The sequence below is a fragment of the Pogoniulus pusillus genome, chromosome 11 (assembly GCF_015220805.1).
Source record: "Pogoniulus pusillus isolate bPogPus1 chromosome 11, bPogPus1.pri, whole genome shotgun sequence".
Taxonomy (NCBI): Eukaryota; Metazoa; Chordata; class Aves; order Piciformes; family Lybiidae; genus Pogoniulus; species Pogoniulus pusillus.
This window is the reverse complement of record NC_087274.1, coordinates 8,515,292-8,533,104: the sequence shown is the minus strand read 5'-3', so window position 1 is coordinate 8,533,104 and position 17,813 is coordinate 8,515,292. Positions and strand designations below refer to the sequence as shown.

The 17,813-nt window shown below is 39.1% G+C and overlaps 1 protein-coding gene across 3 annotated transcripts in view; it reads left to right on the top strand.

Annotated features, from left to right (window-relative positions):
- TBCD (tubulin folding cofactor D) overlaps positions 1-17,813 on the top strand; it is a 126,382-nt gene that overhangs the window by 64,321 nt on the left and 44,248 nt on the right. For all 3 annotated transcript variants that reach the window (XM_064150861.1, XM_064150862.1, XM_064150863.1), the window contains 7 exons: positions 2,309-2,338; positions 5,185-5,270; positions 9,440-9,520; positions 10,243-10,316; positions 11,241-11,358; positions 13,068-13,128; positions 14,565-14,587. In XM_064150861.1, coding sequence (XP_064006931.1) covers positions 2,309-2,338; positions 5,185-5,270; positions 9,440-9,520; positions 10,243-10,316; positions 11,241-11,358; positions 13,068-13,128; positions 14,565-14,587 — 473 coding nt within the window. The remainder of the gene's footprint in view (positions 1-2,308; positions 2,339-5,184; positions 5,271-9,439; positions 9,521-10,242; positions 10,317-11,240; positions 11,359-13,067; positions 13,129-14,564; positions 14,588-17,813) is intronic.

Here is a 17,813-nt window from a genome sequence, read left to right as displayed (position 1 = left end):
GAATGCTGTTCTAGAACAGTGACGTGTTTAAATGTCACAGCTGGAATGTGCATTGTGTCTCTGGAGTTCTGTTTTTACATTCCTTTGGGGACTTTTCCTGATTTCATTTGAATATCCTGGGTTTCACAGTATAGTTCCTCATGGTTGGCTGAAAACTCATTTGCAGAAGCTTTTTCTTTAAATGCACAACCGCAGTGCTGAACTTGAAAGAGATTTGTGGTGGTGTATCTGAGCCTCTCTTAACCTACACAACCAGCTGTAGAACAAGTCGCTATATGGTTTTAGTCTGTAACTGGAAAATATTATGGCTACTGAGCTATGTATGCAGGAACCTGCTAGTTACCATAATTCTCTTCATACTTCTGTGAATTGTAAGTTCTTAACATAAATGTCAGACCCTATAACCAATTATTTTTTCCTCCAAGGCTATCACATTGAAATCATTGACAAATATATTTATAATAAGGCAATAATAATCTCTCTCTTTGCAAACAGTGGTTAAAGTTGGATGCTTTTTATAGATAAACTAATCAATTAGATGCAAATTAACATGTAAATTGGATGTTTAGACTACATCAGATGAATGCTAAATGTTTTTGTCATGCTGCTGGCCTATTTCTTCCATCTTCATGGTTTTATTTTTTCTAAGGGAGTTAAGAAGTGGTGAAACAGCAGTAGAATTTAGTAATTCCTACATTAAGTGAAGCTTTGTGAAATCTTTGTCTATCATAGCTGTTCTGCTGCAGCATTGGAAAATAGATGGATAGAGGCCTAGAGACAGTGATTTTACCACAGCATATTTGAGTCCTCTGCCCACAGCTGTATTTTAAGTGGAATCAAACTTTCACTGGTTTGAGACCAGCTTTACATTGTTTGGTGATCCAAGTTTCTGACCTAACAAAGAAAACCAAACAACAGGCTTTACAGATTTTGTCTCATTAAGGCACTTGTCTGAGCAGTGGTTAAACTACTAAATCTCTTGGATATGATAGTTGAGAGCATCACTCTTGCTGAGACATCTCTGTGCTGAGTAAAAAGGTCTCAATAGCATAAAAAAGGATTTAAAGCTAATGTGTAAAGAAAAAATGAATAAATTATGCAGGGTGACTTGAAACTATGTTCTGGTAAATGCTCAGTGGGAGCATGTGTTGGCAGAGAGGTGGGTAGCGAGCAAACCCCGTGCCAGAAGCTGGGCTCCAGCACCCAATAAAGCAGAGGCGCAGGGCTTTGGTGCGGCTCGGGGTTCCTGTTCCGGGGCTGATTTATGTGTTGCCCAAGGGTGTATCTGCGCTGCCGGCACTGTGGCACACAGCCCACGCGGCTCCGCCCGAGGCGGTCCTTAAACTGGTTAGCTCAGGGGCATTGTGACTAGGAGCAGGCTAAGGTGGGCTCCAGGACCTGCCGTGGTGGTGGGTAAGTGGTTTTGAGTCAACCAGTGCTACGTGTCCTGCAATGGATACGCTGCAAGCAGGAGCTGAACTAGCCTGGGCAAGTCGACAGGAACCGCGGTCATTATCCCGAGGAGACATAACCTTACAGGCGCACCAGGAGACTCTGGCTGCAGCAGCCTTTGCTTCACCTGTGTTCTGGCAGCGTTTGCTCCACATGCACACTGTGAGATCTTGCTGAGCCAACTTAACCTTTGGTTTGTACAGGTGGATTACCACATGTGTACTGTACGTGGAAGGTACAGAAGAAGCTCTCTCTGTCAAAATTCTTGTGGCATTTTCAGTGAAGTTTGGGACTTCCCCCTGTGTGTTAAATACAAATCGTCAGGTGACAAGTGCCATCCCTTTCTGGAGATGTGTGTTTGTGGATGGAATGACATTTCCATAGAGAAATATCCAGAGAATTTCAGTATTTCAGTGTCCTTCAAGATGTGTATCTTGCAAATGAGTACTGCTTTCACAGTATTTTTTTGTTGTCTGAATTTTCACTGACAGAGAATCAAACTTTGCCTGCTATTAGCAAATTATGTTGAAATAGTCACTGCTGTCTGCAGGTGTTGACTTTCAATTCCAGTGCAAAGCCTTGTGTCACTGCTCCAAAAGCACTCTCATGGGCGTGACTGTTTTACTACTAGTAAGTCTTAAACTGCTGTCATGCAACATACAGCTTTAAGAACACCAGAACATGGAGATGCAGAAACAGAAAAGCCCTGTGGGCTTGTTCTACAGACAAAGCTTACTTTATTTAAAAAAGAAAAGCCATGGGTCATTTATATTGTTGTGTGTTTTGAATTCATCATCTGGTGTTTATCAAAAAGCAAACCTGACTCGTTCTGCTATGTTTGTTCTCTGTTCCTCAGGCTGCCTTCCAGGAGAATGTTGGGAGACAGGTATGGTAACTTTCCTGAATCTTCATTCATTAGTGCCTTGGAGGTTACTGTAAATGTACAGTGCCTAAAAATCAAACTTGGACTCTGTGGCTTCAGGGAAATTGAATAAAAGCATGTCACAAAATAATTATTTTTGTTACCAGCAAACCAGTTCCTGTGGAATATTGACCTGAGATGTGAGTTTTATTTGTAGTACTCTAGTTCCTTTAAGGGATTTTTGTTTAAATGTTGTCTAGCTGATACCATTCCTGAAGATCTCTGTAACATTATTCCTTTAGAGCAATGGATCTGTAACTGTTGTGTGTATTTCTAGGTAGAATTAGGTTAATTGCAGAGAAACATGCAAGAGGACTAGAAGGAAAGAATGTAGGTATCTTTGGTGACCTGACTGAACTGGGTCTGTGATAAGTAGAAGGCAGTATGATTCTTCCCTGGGTCTGTAGTTACTGCCCTGGAGAGGTTTAGTCATCACTCAGCAACTCCACCTGATTCCACTTAGTGAGGTACTGAACGAAGTAAACACCTCAGTGTGACTCCAGTTCCAGGTGAGCTAGGGCTCTTGAGTGCTGCAGGGTTTAAACTGCTTCCATGTAGCAAACATTCTGTGGAGTTTTTTATTTCTTAGTTGAAGGAGTACAGTCTGTGTTAGTTCACAACCAAAATGTTTCCTTAGCAGTAGTGATTCTACCTTGACCCGTGATTCAAATGTCAGTGCTGATAGAACACACAACTACTTGAGCTTCTCTGTTGGCATTTTAAGGAGTTTGCAGTGAAACAGTAAGTGTTTGTGTGGCATCAGTCTCCACTTAGTTCCTGTAGAATTTCAGAAGTTTTATTTACTATACCATTCTTTCTTGCCTAGAAAAAGGTTACTAAAGCAATAGATACAACCTCAGTAGTTTTTCCCTGGTTGTGGTGTATTAAAAGCACCTGATCCCTGACTTGGAAGGAACTAAACCACCTTCTTTAGCAGAAGTAACAATGCTGGCGCTAAATAGGTGGAGGACAAACTTGACCTCACTTACTTCCTGGTTCCTCCCTGCTTCACCTTCACAGTTCAACTATGTCCTGAACCCAAGAGCTTGCTTTTATGGCTTCAAAGAAAGAACTGTATCACACTGCAAAGAACACACTGTAACTTACACTAAATGGAAATGGAAACTTAGACACATTTTGATGTTTGGGTTTTTTAAAAAGCCTGAATCATGAGAAATTCACAATCCTCTAGTAGGACAAGCTTTTATATTGGAGAAAAGAATTCTAAGTGTTCTGACAGAGTAGAAGCTGTTAGCTTTTCCTCTGAAGTCTGTCTCTCCCCTGGGCTGTGACCTCTGTACTCATGAACTTGGTGTCATTAATTTTGCTGTCTCACTGACACACTGTGGCACTATGACCTTCCGTGAGATGGCATCAAAGTGGCACACTTAAGCCAAGTAATAAATAGCAAAGTCCAACTGACAGCTTGGATTGAAATTGTTTAGCTGTGATTTCACCATTCTTACATATTGCATTGTATGCCTTGACATTTGGCTATAAATCGGACAGAGAGATTTCTTGTGTGTACATTTTTCTCTCTAATCACTGTTTCAGTAGACTTTTTAAGAGGGCACCACTTCACTTTTGAGCAGGTCTCTTGGATAAGCCCTAAATATTCTATCCATCCTTCTTGGTTCATTCAGGTTCCAGGGTTTTGGGTGGCTTTTTGGTTGGTTTTTTTTTTGGTTAAACTTTTGTCTTTATGCTTCCCAAAACAAAACCTGTGCAGTAGTAGCTGACAGCTTCCTGCTGCTTGTAGTATATACTTCTTTAATTATTCAGGCTCAGATCTAGAGATATTTTCTACTATTTTTGCATGGCTGTATCCTATATATGAAGAGGATGAGTGACCTGTAAACAAACAAAACTGTATCATATCCAGAACCTGTACTTCCACATAGCCTTGGTGCTTAAATATCATATGATTGTCCCTGTTGTAAGTGAGCCTGGTGTCTTTCAGTTGGCTGGTTTCCATTTGGATTTAATTATGGTTTGTGGAGGCTGTGCTGCCTCCTCCATTCCAAAACAGCCTTGCTGCATAATGTTGTGTTAAATCAATCAGAGCCAATCAAAATTTTGACTCTCTGAATTGTATTGCTTATGTAAAAAGGCAATTTTTTAGGTAGCAACTGTGTATTTAGGAAGATAATTTGTCTTCTATAACCAGAAGTTTTTGAGCAGTGATGTCTGAAGTGTGATTGTTATATAGAATTAAATGTTTCAGACTTTGCTGGGAAGTATTAGGACTTTGTTCTTTTTAAAACCAAACAACCTCCCATTTTTAGTTCATTAATAAATCATAAAATACATCTGTAAATAGAAATAATTGAATGCCTGTGTGTGATACATTTCTTGGTGCCTAAATCTCCAGTTCTGTGCTTCATAAAACTCACAGCAGATACTTGTTGCTTCATATAAACTGAAAACATGTTTACATTTAGCTGAACCTTGTTCTGGAGAAATAATTTCCATGTGCATACCTAGTCATGCATTCACCAGATATATCTGGATTTGACTTGAAGGAGTTAAGAGCTGTTGCATAGCTTATTAGCTGCTGCTTTAGCCTGGGACTGTTTATCACTGACTTGTAAGTGAAGCCAGGGATTGTGCTGTTTATACATCCATTGTCCTTTATGTCTTTAGTACAGTTCATTTTGCTGTAAATTAGAAATTGTGCTTTTTCAGTGCTTGGAATGTTGTAGGAGGTTTGTTATCAATCATGTTGCCTATTTAGAAAGTGTTTTACATTTTAAATTGAAATTTTCCTATTTTCTTTTTTTTTTTTCCCCTCTACACTATGATATTTATAGGGCACATTTCCACATGGCATAGACATTCTAACTGCAGCTGATTACTTTGCTGTTGGTAACAGAGCTAACTGTTATCTGACTATAAGGTAAGTTTCCAAGCATTAGTATTCCTAAACATATGGAACCTCTTTTACCTAATATTTGTCTGATTGTTTCACCTCACTGAACATGACATTTATTACTGTTGACTTTGAATAAATTATTTGGGCACCAAACTCCTTATTATGTGTAAGACATGGTGAAAACGTGACCATGATTTTCTTGTCAGTGTGGAAGGAGCAGCAGCCAAGAAGCAGTATTTGAAGGTGTCACAAAACTGTCCAAGATGGTCAAGATTAGAGAGGTCTGAGGGGATTTTGGAGAGTTGTGAAAAGAGAGGCTGCTATGATGGCAGACTCTGAGGGGTAAAAAAAAAAGGTAGATATCCATTTATAAAAACACCTTGCACAACATGATGAATTTTTGATCTGTGAATGGCCCTTTAACTTGAGTGCTCATATTTTTCAGTGAAAATCTGACCACTATGTGCAGAAGTGTTTGAAAAAACAAAGTGATCACTGCAGCATGGAGTCTGTAAGGACATAGTGGGAAATACCAAAACTGGTGTGCTGCTGCTGCTGCAGTTCAGTGGCTTGTCTTGGAATGCTGCCTTCTGTTCTGGTCAGCTATCTCAGCATACAGCAGTGCTGAAGTCAGGGGAATTCAGAGTCAAGCTGGGTGTACAGGGTGACTAAAATGAACATAAGACTGCACTTCCTTGTGAGAAGATGAAAAAGACTCAGGGCTGGGTTCTAACTTTGCCTGTCTAAGGCAGACAGTCTAGCCTAGGTGTCTGGCCTCTCTCCATAGCCAATGCAGAGACAGGCACCAACAGAAGGTGATTCAGACCGCTTTAGGACAGGTCAGGTAAATTGCCCTGTGGAGCTGCATGTTGCTCAGAAGGCAGCAGACTGGAAAGGCTTGAGGAGATTACATTCTTAGGGAATAGAAATAGCAAACACATCTAATGGCTGATGCTCCCTTGCCAGCTTTGTGACTCAAACAACTTGTAGTGGACCTCTCTGTCCTCTCTTTTTAATCTGGCCACTTCTATGTTGTCCCTTTTGTGCATCATCGCTTGCAGTCTGTCCATATCTTCACCATTTACCTCCTGTTGTTCCTTCTGGGGTCCACACCCTCCTCCTACACTCTTCCCTAAAGCTCTCACCTACTGGGCTGGGGAAATGCATGGACCTGGTATTTGATGAGGCTCTGGAGCCACTGAACATCAGTGCCTTTTTTGAACCTGCCATTTTGTACTGGTATAAGATTGAAAATAGTCAAAATGGAAGAAGCACTTCATTTTCTGTCTTCACAGTAATAATTGAAAGAGCACTTTTTAGTTTCTCTCTTTTATAATTTTACCTTGGAGGCTAATTATGTTCTCCTTACTTTTTGAGAGCTGAATTGTTAACTTTTAATTTTCGTTTCAAATGCATATTTGTTGCTCCTTTTAGTTTGATTTTTCAAGCTTACATAGTGAAAATAATTTTAGTGTTGAATTCTCTCTCTCACTCCTCTTTAAATTGTGCAACAGAAAGAATAAAAGAGCAAATTCTTTACGCTGTTAGCAGCGTGATTTCTTGAAACTATATTCTGTGTTAATAATCAAACTCTTCTTTGTGAAGTATTTGTTGTATCATTCTTCATATTTTCAAAGTTTTCCCCCACTTTGCTCATTGAGTAAGAGGTAATTATGTATGTCACTACTTAATTATTTCCTTATTTTTGTCTGAGTAACATCAAAGGAAAAGTGCATGATCATATATCTGAGTGCGTAGAAACTGTGTATCGTTTAGGATGTAGCTGGAAAAACGGACCTTTCTGATCAGTATGGCTTAAGGTGGTGTCATTGTTTATATAGCTGGAATAAGCTGCCTGAGGTTCGTATTCCAGATCTAGAATCTTCAGCTGTCCTTTCCCCACCCAGATAAAACAGTCCTAGGACACTTTGTGCGTAATGCTGCTGTGCGAAAGGAAGCTGTGTAGGTGTGGAGGTTGGTACTGCTAGATTCCTGTGAGCAATAAAAGCTCCAAAAAGATGTGTCAACTTCTACAGCTGAATTTGATTTTTAAATATATATTCCTGTAAAGAGGCAGTATCTCCTAATCTGTAGTTTCAAATCTGACTTTGAATGCACATTGGCCACACTTGGATGCTCATTTGCATTTTTTGCCGATGTTCTTTGGAGGATTCAGCTCAAATCTCATGATCTGTTTCTCAAGATGGAAGGTGGTGGAAACCCATTTTGTATGAACTGGGAGGAAAGAGATTGTGTGCTTCCAGGAGTTCTGTGCTTGATAAAAGCAGAATTTAGAGTGAGAGAAAAGACTTTTACCAGCAACATTGCCATTGTATCAGGAAGACTAGTTACTCAGCAGGGTACAAAAGATGAGGGCTGTAATTAAAAGTAGTTATAAACTAAAACTGAAAGTGGGATTAAGTTACAGACATGGCCCAAGAGATCAGATTTGATTAGCTGGGCAAGGAAGTTCACCAGAAAATGGCTGGAAAGAGTGGTGAATGCTCACACTAGGACCCAAAAAGTACAAAGGAAATCTCTATTATTATATGTTCTTCCAGAACAGGGAAAGCAACCAAAGGGCAGTGAATTTTATCATTTCTCTGCTGTCATCAACAATCAATTAAACCAACTGTCTAACCCCTCTCTAGGGGTCACAGCAGTAGTAGATAGTGTTTCCATACTCTCTACTGGCTCGAGTGACTGAGGTCTGTGCTGTGGATTTAAGGATTCCTACTCTGCTGATGAATTGCCTAGATACTAATGTGGTAACATGCAGCAGTATTTGTCTGTTGTCTTTGTTTTGCTTCTAAGTACACAGCCATATATTAGTGGAACACTATTATGGTTGGGCAGTTAATCTTTCCAAAGATACAAAAAGGTGAAATTAAGGTAGTCCATGTGTCCTTAATTTCATCCCTTTGTGCATGCTGTTTGGACACAAACATCTACTGGTTGGTTAACTTTCTAAGGAAAAACATTTCACTTCTGCTGACTTGAACTTTCAATAGTTGATGCTTCTAAAGGTCATAAACCAAGTGTGGCTGTCAAGTTAAGCAGTTAAATGGGCCACCTTGGTGATGAATTCTAATGTTCCTTAACATGGGCTGGGTGCTAGGTTGGACTGGATGATCTCAGAGGTCTCTTCCAACCTGCTTGATTCTATGATTCTATGATCATAGGTCTTAACTTTGCAGCTTTTAACTTTTTTTGTTGTGTGTTTGATTTTTCAAAAGCACAAATTGAAAAGCCACATGCATTTTCAGACAGTTATGAAAATGTAGCATATTTCATCCGTAACTTAGTTATACTGTCTGGTGGAGATTATAACAGTAATAAGTTTCTCCAGTCTGAAGTAGTTACTATCCACATCTAGATTTTCTACAATATAACAATGGGAATTGAATATTTTATTTTTGCTTTTTGTTGCTGTCAAGCTTTGTTGCATCAGAATCACAAAATGTTAGGGGCTGGAAGGGGCCTTGAAAGATCAAGCCCAACCTTCCCTGCGAAAGCAGGATCACCTAAGGCAGGCTGCACAGGAGCCATACAATAGAATCATAGAATCAACCAGGTTGGAAGCGACCTCCAAGATCATCCAGTCCAACCTGTCCCCCAGCCCTATCCAGTCAACTAGACCATGGCATTAAGTGCCTCATCCAGTCTTTTCTTGAACACCTCCAGGGACAGAGTCTTCACCACCTCCCTGGGCAGCCCACAAGCCACAAGTTTTGAAAATCTCCAGAGAAGGAGACTCCACAACCCCTCTGGGAAGCCTGTTCCAGTGCTCTGTCCCCCTCACTGTAAGGTTTCTCCTCATGTTGAGGTGGAGCCTCCTGTGTCCTAGCTTATATCTGCTGTTCCTTGTCTTATTGATGGGCACCTTCATCTTGACACCCACCTCTCAGATATTTATTGATGTTGATGAGATCTCTGTGTATGTAGAGTAGTTTTTATAAAGAATCTGGAATTTCTACAGATGTGATTCAACGTTTTTGTTTGTTTAATAATTTTCAATGTTTCATTAAATATTTGAGTTGTTTCATTCAGCTGCATCTCATTTAGGAGAAGCCTTGTAGTAATTTTTGGTTTAGTTGCTTTAAAATTGAAGGATATAAATCTTTGGAGTAGGTTGTGTTAAAATGGACACAGATGTTGAATCTGACCCCTTTCTATGGGCATTTGTTTTTCAGTGTCTATATTGCTGGATTCCCTGAGTATACACAGCCAATGATCGATCATTTAGTTAACATGAAGATTAACCACTGGGATAGGTAAGTGCATAAAGTCTCCTGATTATTCTGCATCTCATGCTTTGATGGGTGATTTTTTTACTAGCTTGCAGTAGCAATTGACTGAAGGAAAGTGGACAAGTAGGAGTTGATGCCTTCTACATCTACCTACCATATTGTCACTTAAAACGTGTCTGAATTTTGACCTCAATCTCTTAATAGATTAATAAAACAGGTTTATATAGTGTACAGTGTATGTGAGGGGTAAACACCATCACCATACAATTATCATAATTAAAGTAGATTTCAGGCATAGAGATGGTGCTTAGTCATATTCAGTGTTCACAAAGATTAAAATGTGTACATGTAACCTGAATGAGATTAGATCAGTGCTGATAGTAGTTTGCATCATGAGAAATAATAGTAGTTTACTGTAGCATCCCTGCCAATGCATAGAATGAGCCCTTAGGTTCTACTAGCCACACTTAGGTTTTTCTTTGTCTCTTTCAGCAATAACTTCTATTCATATAGCTAAAAGCTAGCTGTAGGCTGTCTGTTTGGTCCACTGTTGAGTTTTGTTGGCTTTTTTGAGGATGGGAAGCACTGGATGGACAGAAAATCCTGTCATCTTTAATATTACTGGAGTCTTTATTTTGGTCAGGAACCAGGAGTCACTTCCTCACGTCCTTATTTTTAACTATATTGCTTCTGCTGAAAGACTAACCCAGACAAATCCAAAAATGCCTTTTTTTCTGCTTTCTCAGTGTTATTCGAGAACTTTCAACCAAAGCTCTGCATAACCTCACTCCACAGGCTCCTGAATACATGGCAAATGTGGGTAGGTAAGAAATGAATTTTGTGTAGTGTGCCAAGCCAAGCTTTGTAGCTTAGGTAGCAAAAATGTGTTAAGAAGATTTTAAACATGCACCTTGACTTAATGAAAATTTAGATTTCCTCTACAACTTGGCACAATGTAGTGACACCAACAGCTTTAGGATTGTTCAGATGTTATGCAAGGACCATAAAATACTGCCAGGTGGTTTTTATTGCTTCTTTTTTCACTGGAAACTGGACTTGAGTTATCTGACTATGCTGGACCCTTCCAGTTGTGGGATGAATAAGTGGGCGTAGTTCTGTTGCAACAATCCAGCCTTTGAATTCCTGGCTTTTGCTTTGTTGATATGGCTTTGATGGCGTCAAAGGTGGGGGGATCTGTTTTGTCTTGTCCAGTCTGACATCTTCAGAAGGATTCCTTTTTGGCTGGGGTGTGTGTAATCAAATGCTCCTCAGCTTGAATCCAGGATCCTTTGCTGTGGCCACTCAAGATTCTGCGGTGTTAGCTGCATTTTAATAGGGCTGAGAGACAGCAGCTGACTCCTGGGTGAACCTGTAGTAACAGCTCTTACCTGGGCTCCCTGTATGGGACTGACAAGGTGGCAGTTTACACGGCAGTAGAATTCCATAGAAGTACAGGCCTTATTTCCCTCACTGCTCAGCCAGCCCAATGCTTATTAGCAAGTATGTTATTTGATTTACTCCAGAGAGGTAGTTGTGAGTACAAAATTTCTCGGTCTGGTTTGCTATGTTTTGTTGGAATTTTCATACCTTTTTAAAACTTGGTGTTCATATCATGACCAGATATATTTGCCTGACTATCCAAAAAATATTTTCCTATGTTATTTCTAGGCAGACATTTAGAACTGTGATCTGTAATTCTGCTTTGTTTGGAGAAAAAAAGGAGTAATTATTTGGTCTCTTTCAGTTTTGCCAAGCCTTTTGCCTTTATCAGTGGGCACAGATCTGCACATACGCCATGGGGCAATTCTTGCCTGTGCTGAGATTACCCATGCCCTGTGTAAACTAGCAGAAGAGAATAACAGGTATAAATGCAAGATTATCTTTAATACAGATTTTTCCTTTCATGTCTGCTCTATTGAAAGCTTCCTGAATATAATTATGGAAATGTCTATCCTGACTGAAGTTTTTCTATTGAATTTTTGTTTGTTTTGATCCAAACTTCCATATTTTATTCACTGATGTTAGAAACTTACATCTAAATTCATCCTCAGGAAAGTGAGATCATTTGCTGCCTTACTTGGAGAGTTCAAAGTTGAAATTCTAGGGTAGGTTAAACCCCTTACTCCCCAGAAGTGCTCTGTATTCCTGGGAAGAGGACAGCAGGTTTTGTCTTCAGTATTAGAGAAACATCTCCTCAAGCAGCTTATTTAGTTGAACTGATTTAATTGCTGCTGCTGATCCAGAGATGTATCTCTGGGTATATGTGCACAAGCACACCTATTACATGTGGGTGATGTAGACAGAATAATTGACAGGATTTATTTGGAGAAGTATTTGCTTTAATGTTGTCATTAAAGAAATGAGTAATTTACTTTTTCTTTCACAAGAACCATGTGAAAAAAGGTAGAATTCTTCATTAGTATGACTTAAATTGGGATGAGTTCTGTTTAAGATCAAGGCAGTGGAAAATAAGACTCTCTAATGCAAACTTCACTGAAAGTAAATACAGTTCTGGAGGAGCCATAGATACAAAGCAGACTTTGGGGCTCATTTTCATTCTAGAAGTTGGATAATTACTCTCCAATTAACCTTTTTTTTTAAATTTTACTTCTGAGAACATTATGATACAGTCACACAAAGATATCTAGTGATGATGTCTAACCAATTCCATGGTGTCATAGAATCAACCAGGTTGAAAGAGACCTCCAAGATCATCCAGTCCAACCTAGCACCCAGCCCTAGCCAGTAAACTAGACCATGGCACTAAGTGCCTCATCCAGTCTTTTGTTGAACATCTCCAGGGACAGTGACTCCACCACCTCCCTGGGCAGCCCATTCCAATGCCAATCACTCTCTCTGAGAAGAACTTCCTCCTAACATCCAGCCTATACTTCCCCCAGCACAATTTGACACTGTGTCCCCTTGTGCTGTTGCTGGTTGCCTGGCAGAAGAGACCAACCCCACGTGGCTACAGCCTCCCTTCAGGTAGTTGTAGACAGCAATGAGGTCTGCCCTGAGCCTCCTCTTCTGCAGGCTGCACACCCCCAGCTCCCTCAGCCTCTCCTCATAGGGTTTGTGTTCCAGGCCCCTCATAGTTTGTATGAGTCAAATACACCGAGATGATGTCAAGAAACAGATATTAAAAACATGCACTCGTTGTTATGGCTTTAATTATTGACAAATAGGAATTGTATTTGCTAGCAGTGTCTGTCAAAAGCATTTGTGGTAATATTTTATTTTCCAAGTATATTGAAAAGAGAGAGAAGAAAATGCAGAGCATTTTTAGTAGTAGGAAGTACTTGAAATTGGAGCAATCACAGAAGTGTTGGAATCCAAAACTGCAGCTGAGCTAAGAAGGGTTATTTGTGTTATTAACAAATCCTTTAAGAATTAGTTGCATGATGAAGAAACAGCTCATGCTAATATGTTTGCTTAGCTATTTAAAGTTAAATATTACATATTTCTTTTGTTTTGGAAATGATTTGTTTTTGAAAGTGCACTATATTTGTGGGAAAAAAATATTATAGCATGATTAGGACATCAAGCTTACAATTTTTTTATACCTTCACAGATCTATCACATATTATTTCAATGAGAAATCATTGGAGGGACTTAAACAAATCCATCAAGAGGTTTGTAGCAAATATAATTGTATTTTACCTGCTATGTTGCATTGTTTTAAAAACAGACATTTACTATTAAGGCAGTTGTTCCCCAGGTTCTCTTCTCCTTGATTAAAATAAACAATCTCACAGGAATTTGGACATAAGCTCCAGGCTGTTGGAGATAGCTTCATGTCCTTGACCATGCATTTTAGTCCTGTATAATTTTCTAGTTCCTGTTCTGCCAGCTTTTTAGCCCAGACACTTTTATGCTGCACCTCTGCATGAGTTTTGGCTTTGTTTTTCTGTCTCCTTCTATTTCTTCTCCCTTTATGCACCTACACAATCAGTGCCTTGCAGATAGATGTGTGGCCATTGCCTAGAAGTGACCATGCTTGAGAGGTCTCCCAGTGAATCCGTTCTCTCCTTTTTATTATTTCTCTGTCCTTTGGGATTTCATTGCTAAATCCTTGCATCCATAATTTACCTGTTTACATGCCTCAGAAGTCATGCTCTGTATTTCAAAGTTTTGTCCTGCTCATAGCAATTTAGAACACTTCTACAGAAATTATTTTGCCCAACCTGTCCCTTTAATTTTAAGTCATCCCAAGTTGCTGGGTTGCTTTTTTTTGACTCTTCACCTTATGGGACAAACAATACTTCACTATTCACACTGCTACTTTTTTTTTCTGCAGGATCTTTAGTACCTTTAGTCCCAATCCAGGCTTCAGCATTTCCCTATTATGCTTGCAAGTACATAGGTGCTTGCTTAGTTCTGTGCAAAGGGAAAAAGCAGGTTGAGATGACATCTTTGCCTTTGTTTAACTTTCTTTTATTCAAAACCCTGCAGGCTTGATCAGCAGTGTCTGTAGTGTTGCACTGGCCTTAATGCATTATGATATTTCTGCTTTCTGCTGTTATCTGTTCTTTCTATTTGACCTGCAAAGTTGGTGTGAACTCTTTCATTTAAAAAAATATGGATTTGGGTTTTTTTAATGCACGAAGTTGATCATCTCTGAGTTTTGGAGGTGGCCTACTGCAACGAGATAATGTTTTTCAGTCACATTTGATTTTTGTTCTTGTTTATTTTTTTAAAAGTTTAATCTGTAGCTGACATTTTCACTTTTCAGACACTGCAGCATATCAACATTTTAAAAGGATGAACCATGGAGGCAAAAATATTAAAAAAAAAACTCAAAAAACTAGCTTTCAAGGTACATGTAGGAGCAGCTAGGATTTGGAATTAAAATGAGTGCTTTATGAATATGGTAAATTTCTTTTCTTTGAATGTAAAATTCAAAGGGGTAGACAGAAGTTTATTTTTCTGTTGAATATTATTTTTAAAATCAAGTGTTGCTTAGCTCACAGTATACAGACATAGCATGAGAGCAGGATAAAAGGAAACACTTGCATCAAGCAAATTCTGCTGATATTAACCTTGGTTGGTTTTTGTTTTCTCCCCTCAGCTTTGCAGTCGTCAGTTGTACAGGTAAGAAAATGGATTTTCTTATTGGGAAGCATTGGTTAGAAGTAATGAAGCAGTAGGATCCTGGGGGGTTTTGGTTAGCACAAATAGTTACCCCTACTGTAGGGTAGACTGCCTGTCTCTCCTGGTTCATCAGCAGGCAAGCACATGCATTCTTTTGGCTTTGCCTGCCTATTACAGAGGCTGATGTTGGTTGGTAATGGTTGTGGTGCTTAGAGAGTGCGACTCACAGGCGTGTTGGATTAATGGGAAAGTGGTAAGTACTGGTCTCAGTATTGTGATAGAGGCAGTTAAAGAAAGGAAAGAATGTTAAAGAGAACCTTCTCAGTAATCCATGGCTGCAGCAGTGTGGAATGGATTTCTTTCCCCTTATTCACCTGTACTGCAGGACGCATATGGTTCAAACAGGTCCATAGAAATTACCTCTAACGAATAAGTTAATGAGTCCACAGTTTGTTTATTTATTTTTTAAAGGAGCTTCTGTCTAAATTCTAGAATGACTTTCTTCACCTGTAATGAGCAGGCCAAGAGTATTACAAAAGGTTTGATGCAATTTTTCAACTCTTGTGCCAAATGAAAAATGTAAATGAGGTTTCACTGAGTTGTTTTTCATTTCCTATTTATTGAAGTTTCCAGGAAATAAAGGGAGTCTGCTTAAGTAACTGTTAAGTAAATGTGAATTAAAACTGCTATGTGACTTCAGAGTCTGTTCCTAAATTGAAGGAAATCAAACTGTAATTAATGACTTGCATTTCCTAATGATTGTATATATGGATGAGGACTTTTTTTTCTGCTTTTACTGTCAAGTTCTTTGAGCTTTTGGGCAGTTTAGTTCTTTGCACGTGACAACAAAAAACAGTGAACCTTATTAGTTTGTTGTCTAATGGCTAACTTAAAGAATTTTCATGTCAGTTTTTGTATCCTGAATCTTTCTGAGAAATTGTTAAAATTAGTTTCCACAGAATGTATTTCTTGAGGGTTGTGCATACTGATGAGAAACTTCCTCTCCAAGGGTAGCTTGCACTGGCAGATGGTTTTAATGCTGATACTGTATATTAGTGTCTTTGTGGGTGGCTGTCTTGGCTCCCATAAATTCTTTAATGTCAGGGTGGAGCCTGGGTGTAATTTGTTTTTGTCATAATGTGCACTTCTTGCACTTAATGGTATTTATAAGATGCCTACAGAAATGTTTTCATTCTAGATAAGACTTCTAATTCAACTCCAAGCAAAACTGCTTCACAGCTGTTTACTCTAATCCTTAGGCTGAGACAGAGATGTCTGTTATAATCCATATTTTATAATATTGTTATGCATGTAGTATTTTAAAATAGGGCAAGAAAAATAAACTAGGTTATAAAAACAAACCAGCAATTTGAGTATTGCTGGGCAAGCATTTAGTGAAACAAGCCAAACTTGTTTTGCGATGAGTAATTATTGTGCGTAATATTCCAAAGATTTCCATTGGAGAAATTGCTACTGGGAATTTTCAGTCTAACAGCATCTCCTAGGAATGTTGAAAACCTGTGTGTTTGTATTTGTGTTTCTAGATTTCATACTGCATTAACAAAAAGCAGCAGGCCACATAGCTTAGTTATTTATGAACTGCTTTGTGGACCAAACAGGTGTTGATGCTTTGATCGAGCTGCTTGGAGAAAGTGGGAATAGGATCTAAAGAGTAAAAATGCTGTGATTTTATGTATTCATTGTAAAACCTATGAATTATAAGCTGGGAAATGGGTCTTGACTGAGTTTCTTGATTGCCTCATGCCTAGTATTTCATTGAATCTGTAGGTACTTTACCTCAATAAAGATAAAGCCAAAGTGCTGTGATAAAGACCCTTGTATAATTAACCAGCTTTGTTTAGCAGCTCTTATAATGTCTTTAGTCTGATTTTGAGTGATGGCCATGCACAGAACACAGCCCAAATTTTGAGTTCTACTGCCCAGTCTCTCAGTTTTGATCATAGCTGAGACAATCAGAGGTGTTTGTTAATTGTAGAAGATCCTATCCTCTGCTGTATGACTATTTTTTTTCCATATGCAAGTATCTTTCTGTCGTCTTGGAGAAATCCTTTTCTGGGTTTGCCGTAGTCTGCTGAAAAAGGAGAAAGCAAGTCCGGGCACGTCAGCATCTACTTCCTTCCATGAGTCCTGATTCTGACACATTAGATTCACTAGTTTGTCTTGAGGAGCTGGTTGGTTGAAGTGCTTGCATGAGCACTTCCAGTTGAGTGTTGCGCAGTGAGCCTGCTTTTCTGTAGTCAATGGGCACTAGTTACAGCAAGTCATATGCAAACCATGCCACTTAAACAGAGTATTTGTCTGTCGTGCCTGCTTTGAGCTATGTGGGTTAGAGAGTTATAAAAATTGAGCTGTGTTTTATTTCCTTTAAACATTATTTTTATATATAAAAAAATAAGATAAAACTTGGGGCATCTTTTGCCTTAAACTGCCTTACTTAGAACAGGAGGACAATCTGACAGTTTAAACACAGTCTTAATACTCAGTTGGATTTATATTAGGCTTTCACTAAACCAGCATGGCTAGTATATGGGGTTTTGTAGTTTATCTAAGACCTTGTACTGCTACTCAAAATGAAAAGTCCTCAAGATCAAAAGTATTTTTAATAGCAGTTCTGTTCAGATTCTTTTAAAGTGCATCATTTGGTTGAAGGTTCTTGATGAATATTCAACTGAAGAGATGTTCAGAATAATTCTTTTTACCTCCCTTCTTGTAGGCAGTCTGATAGTGTAGAGCTTAATCCATCGAGTTGGGTAACAGGATAATTCAGGGACGGATGTGGAAGTGTTACAGGTAGATATGCTGGGCTTCTTCCAGGTGGTTGCACTGTACTTCTGTGTTTCAGCAAATGTTCTATTTATTGGGCCTTCAGGGTTCCCATCAGAGCTGGCTATGATAGGATGCACAGTGTTTGGTAGCGACTCCCACACTGGGTGATTCAGTCAGTGCAATGTGCTGCCTGCTGAGTTTTACTCTGATCTCATTCTTGTAATGTATGAAGAGCCTGGCTGCATGTATTACACTGTCAGCTGTGTGAGATGAGCAATGTTAGGATTTTTGATGCAGCTGGACCTGCATCTTCAGACTTTGAGCTTTTCCAAATGAGTGAGGTAGCCTGTGGGTGTTAACAGGTGCTAGGCAAAATTGAAACTCATCTCATTTTAAAAACCTTGAAGGTTGCCACTGATCTTGATGGTTTCAGGGCAAA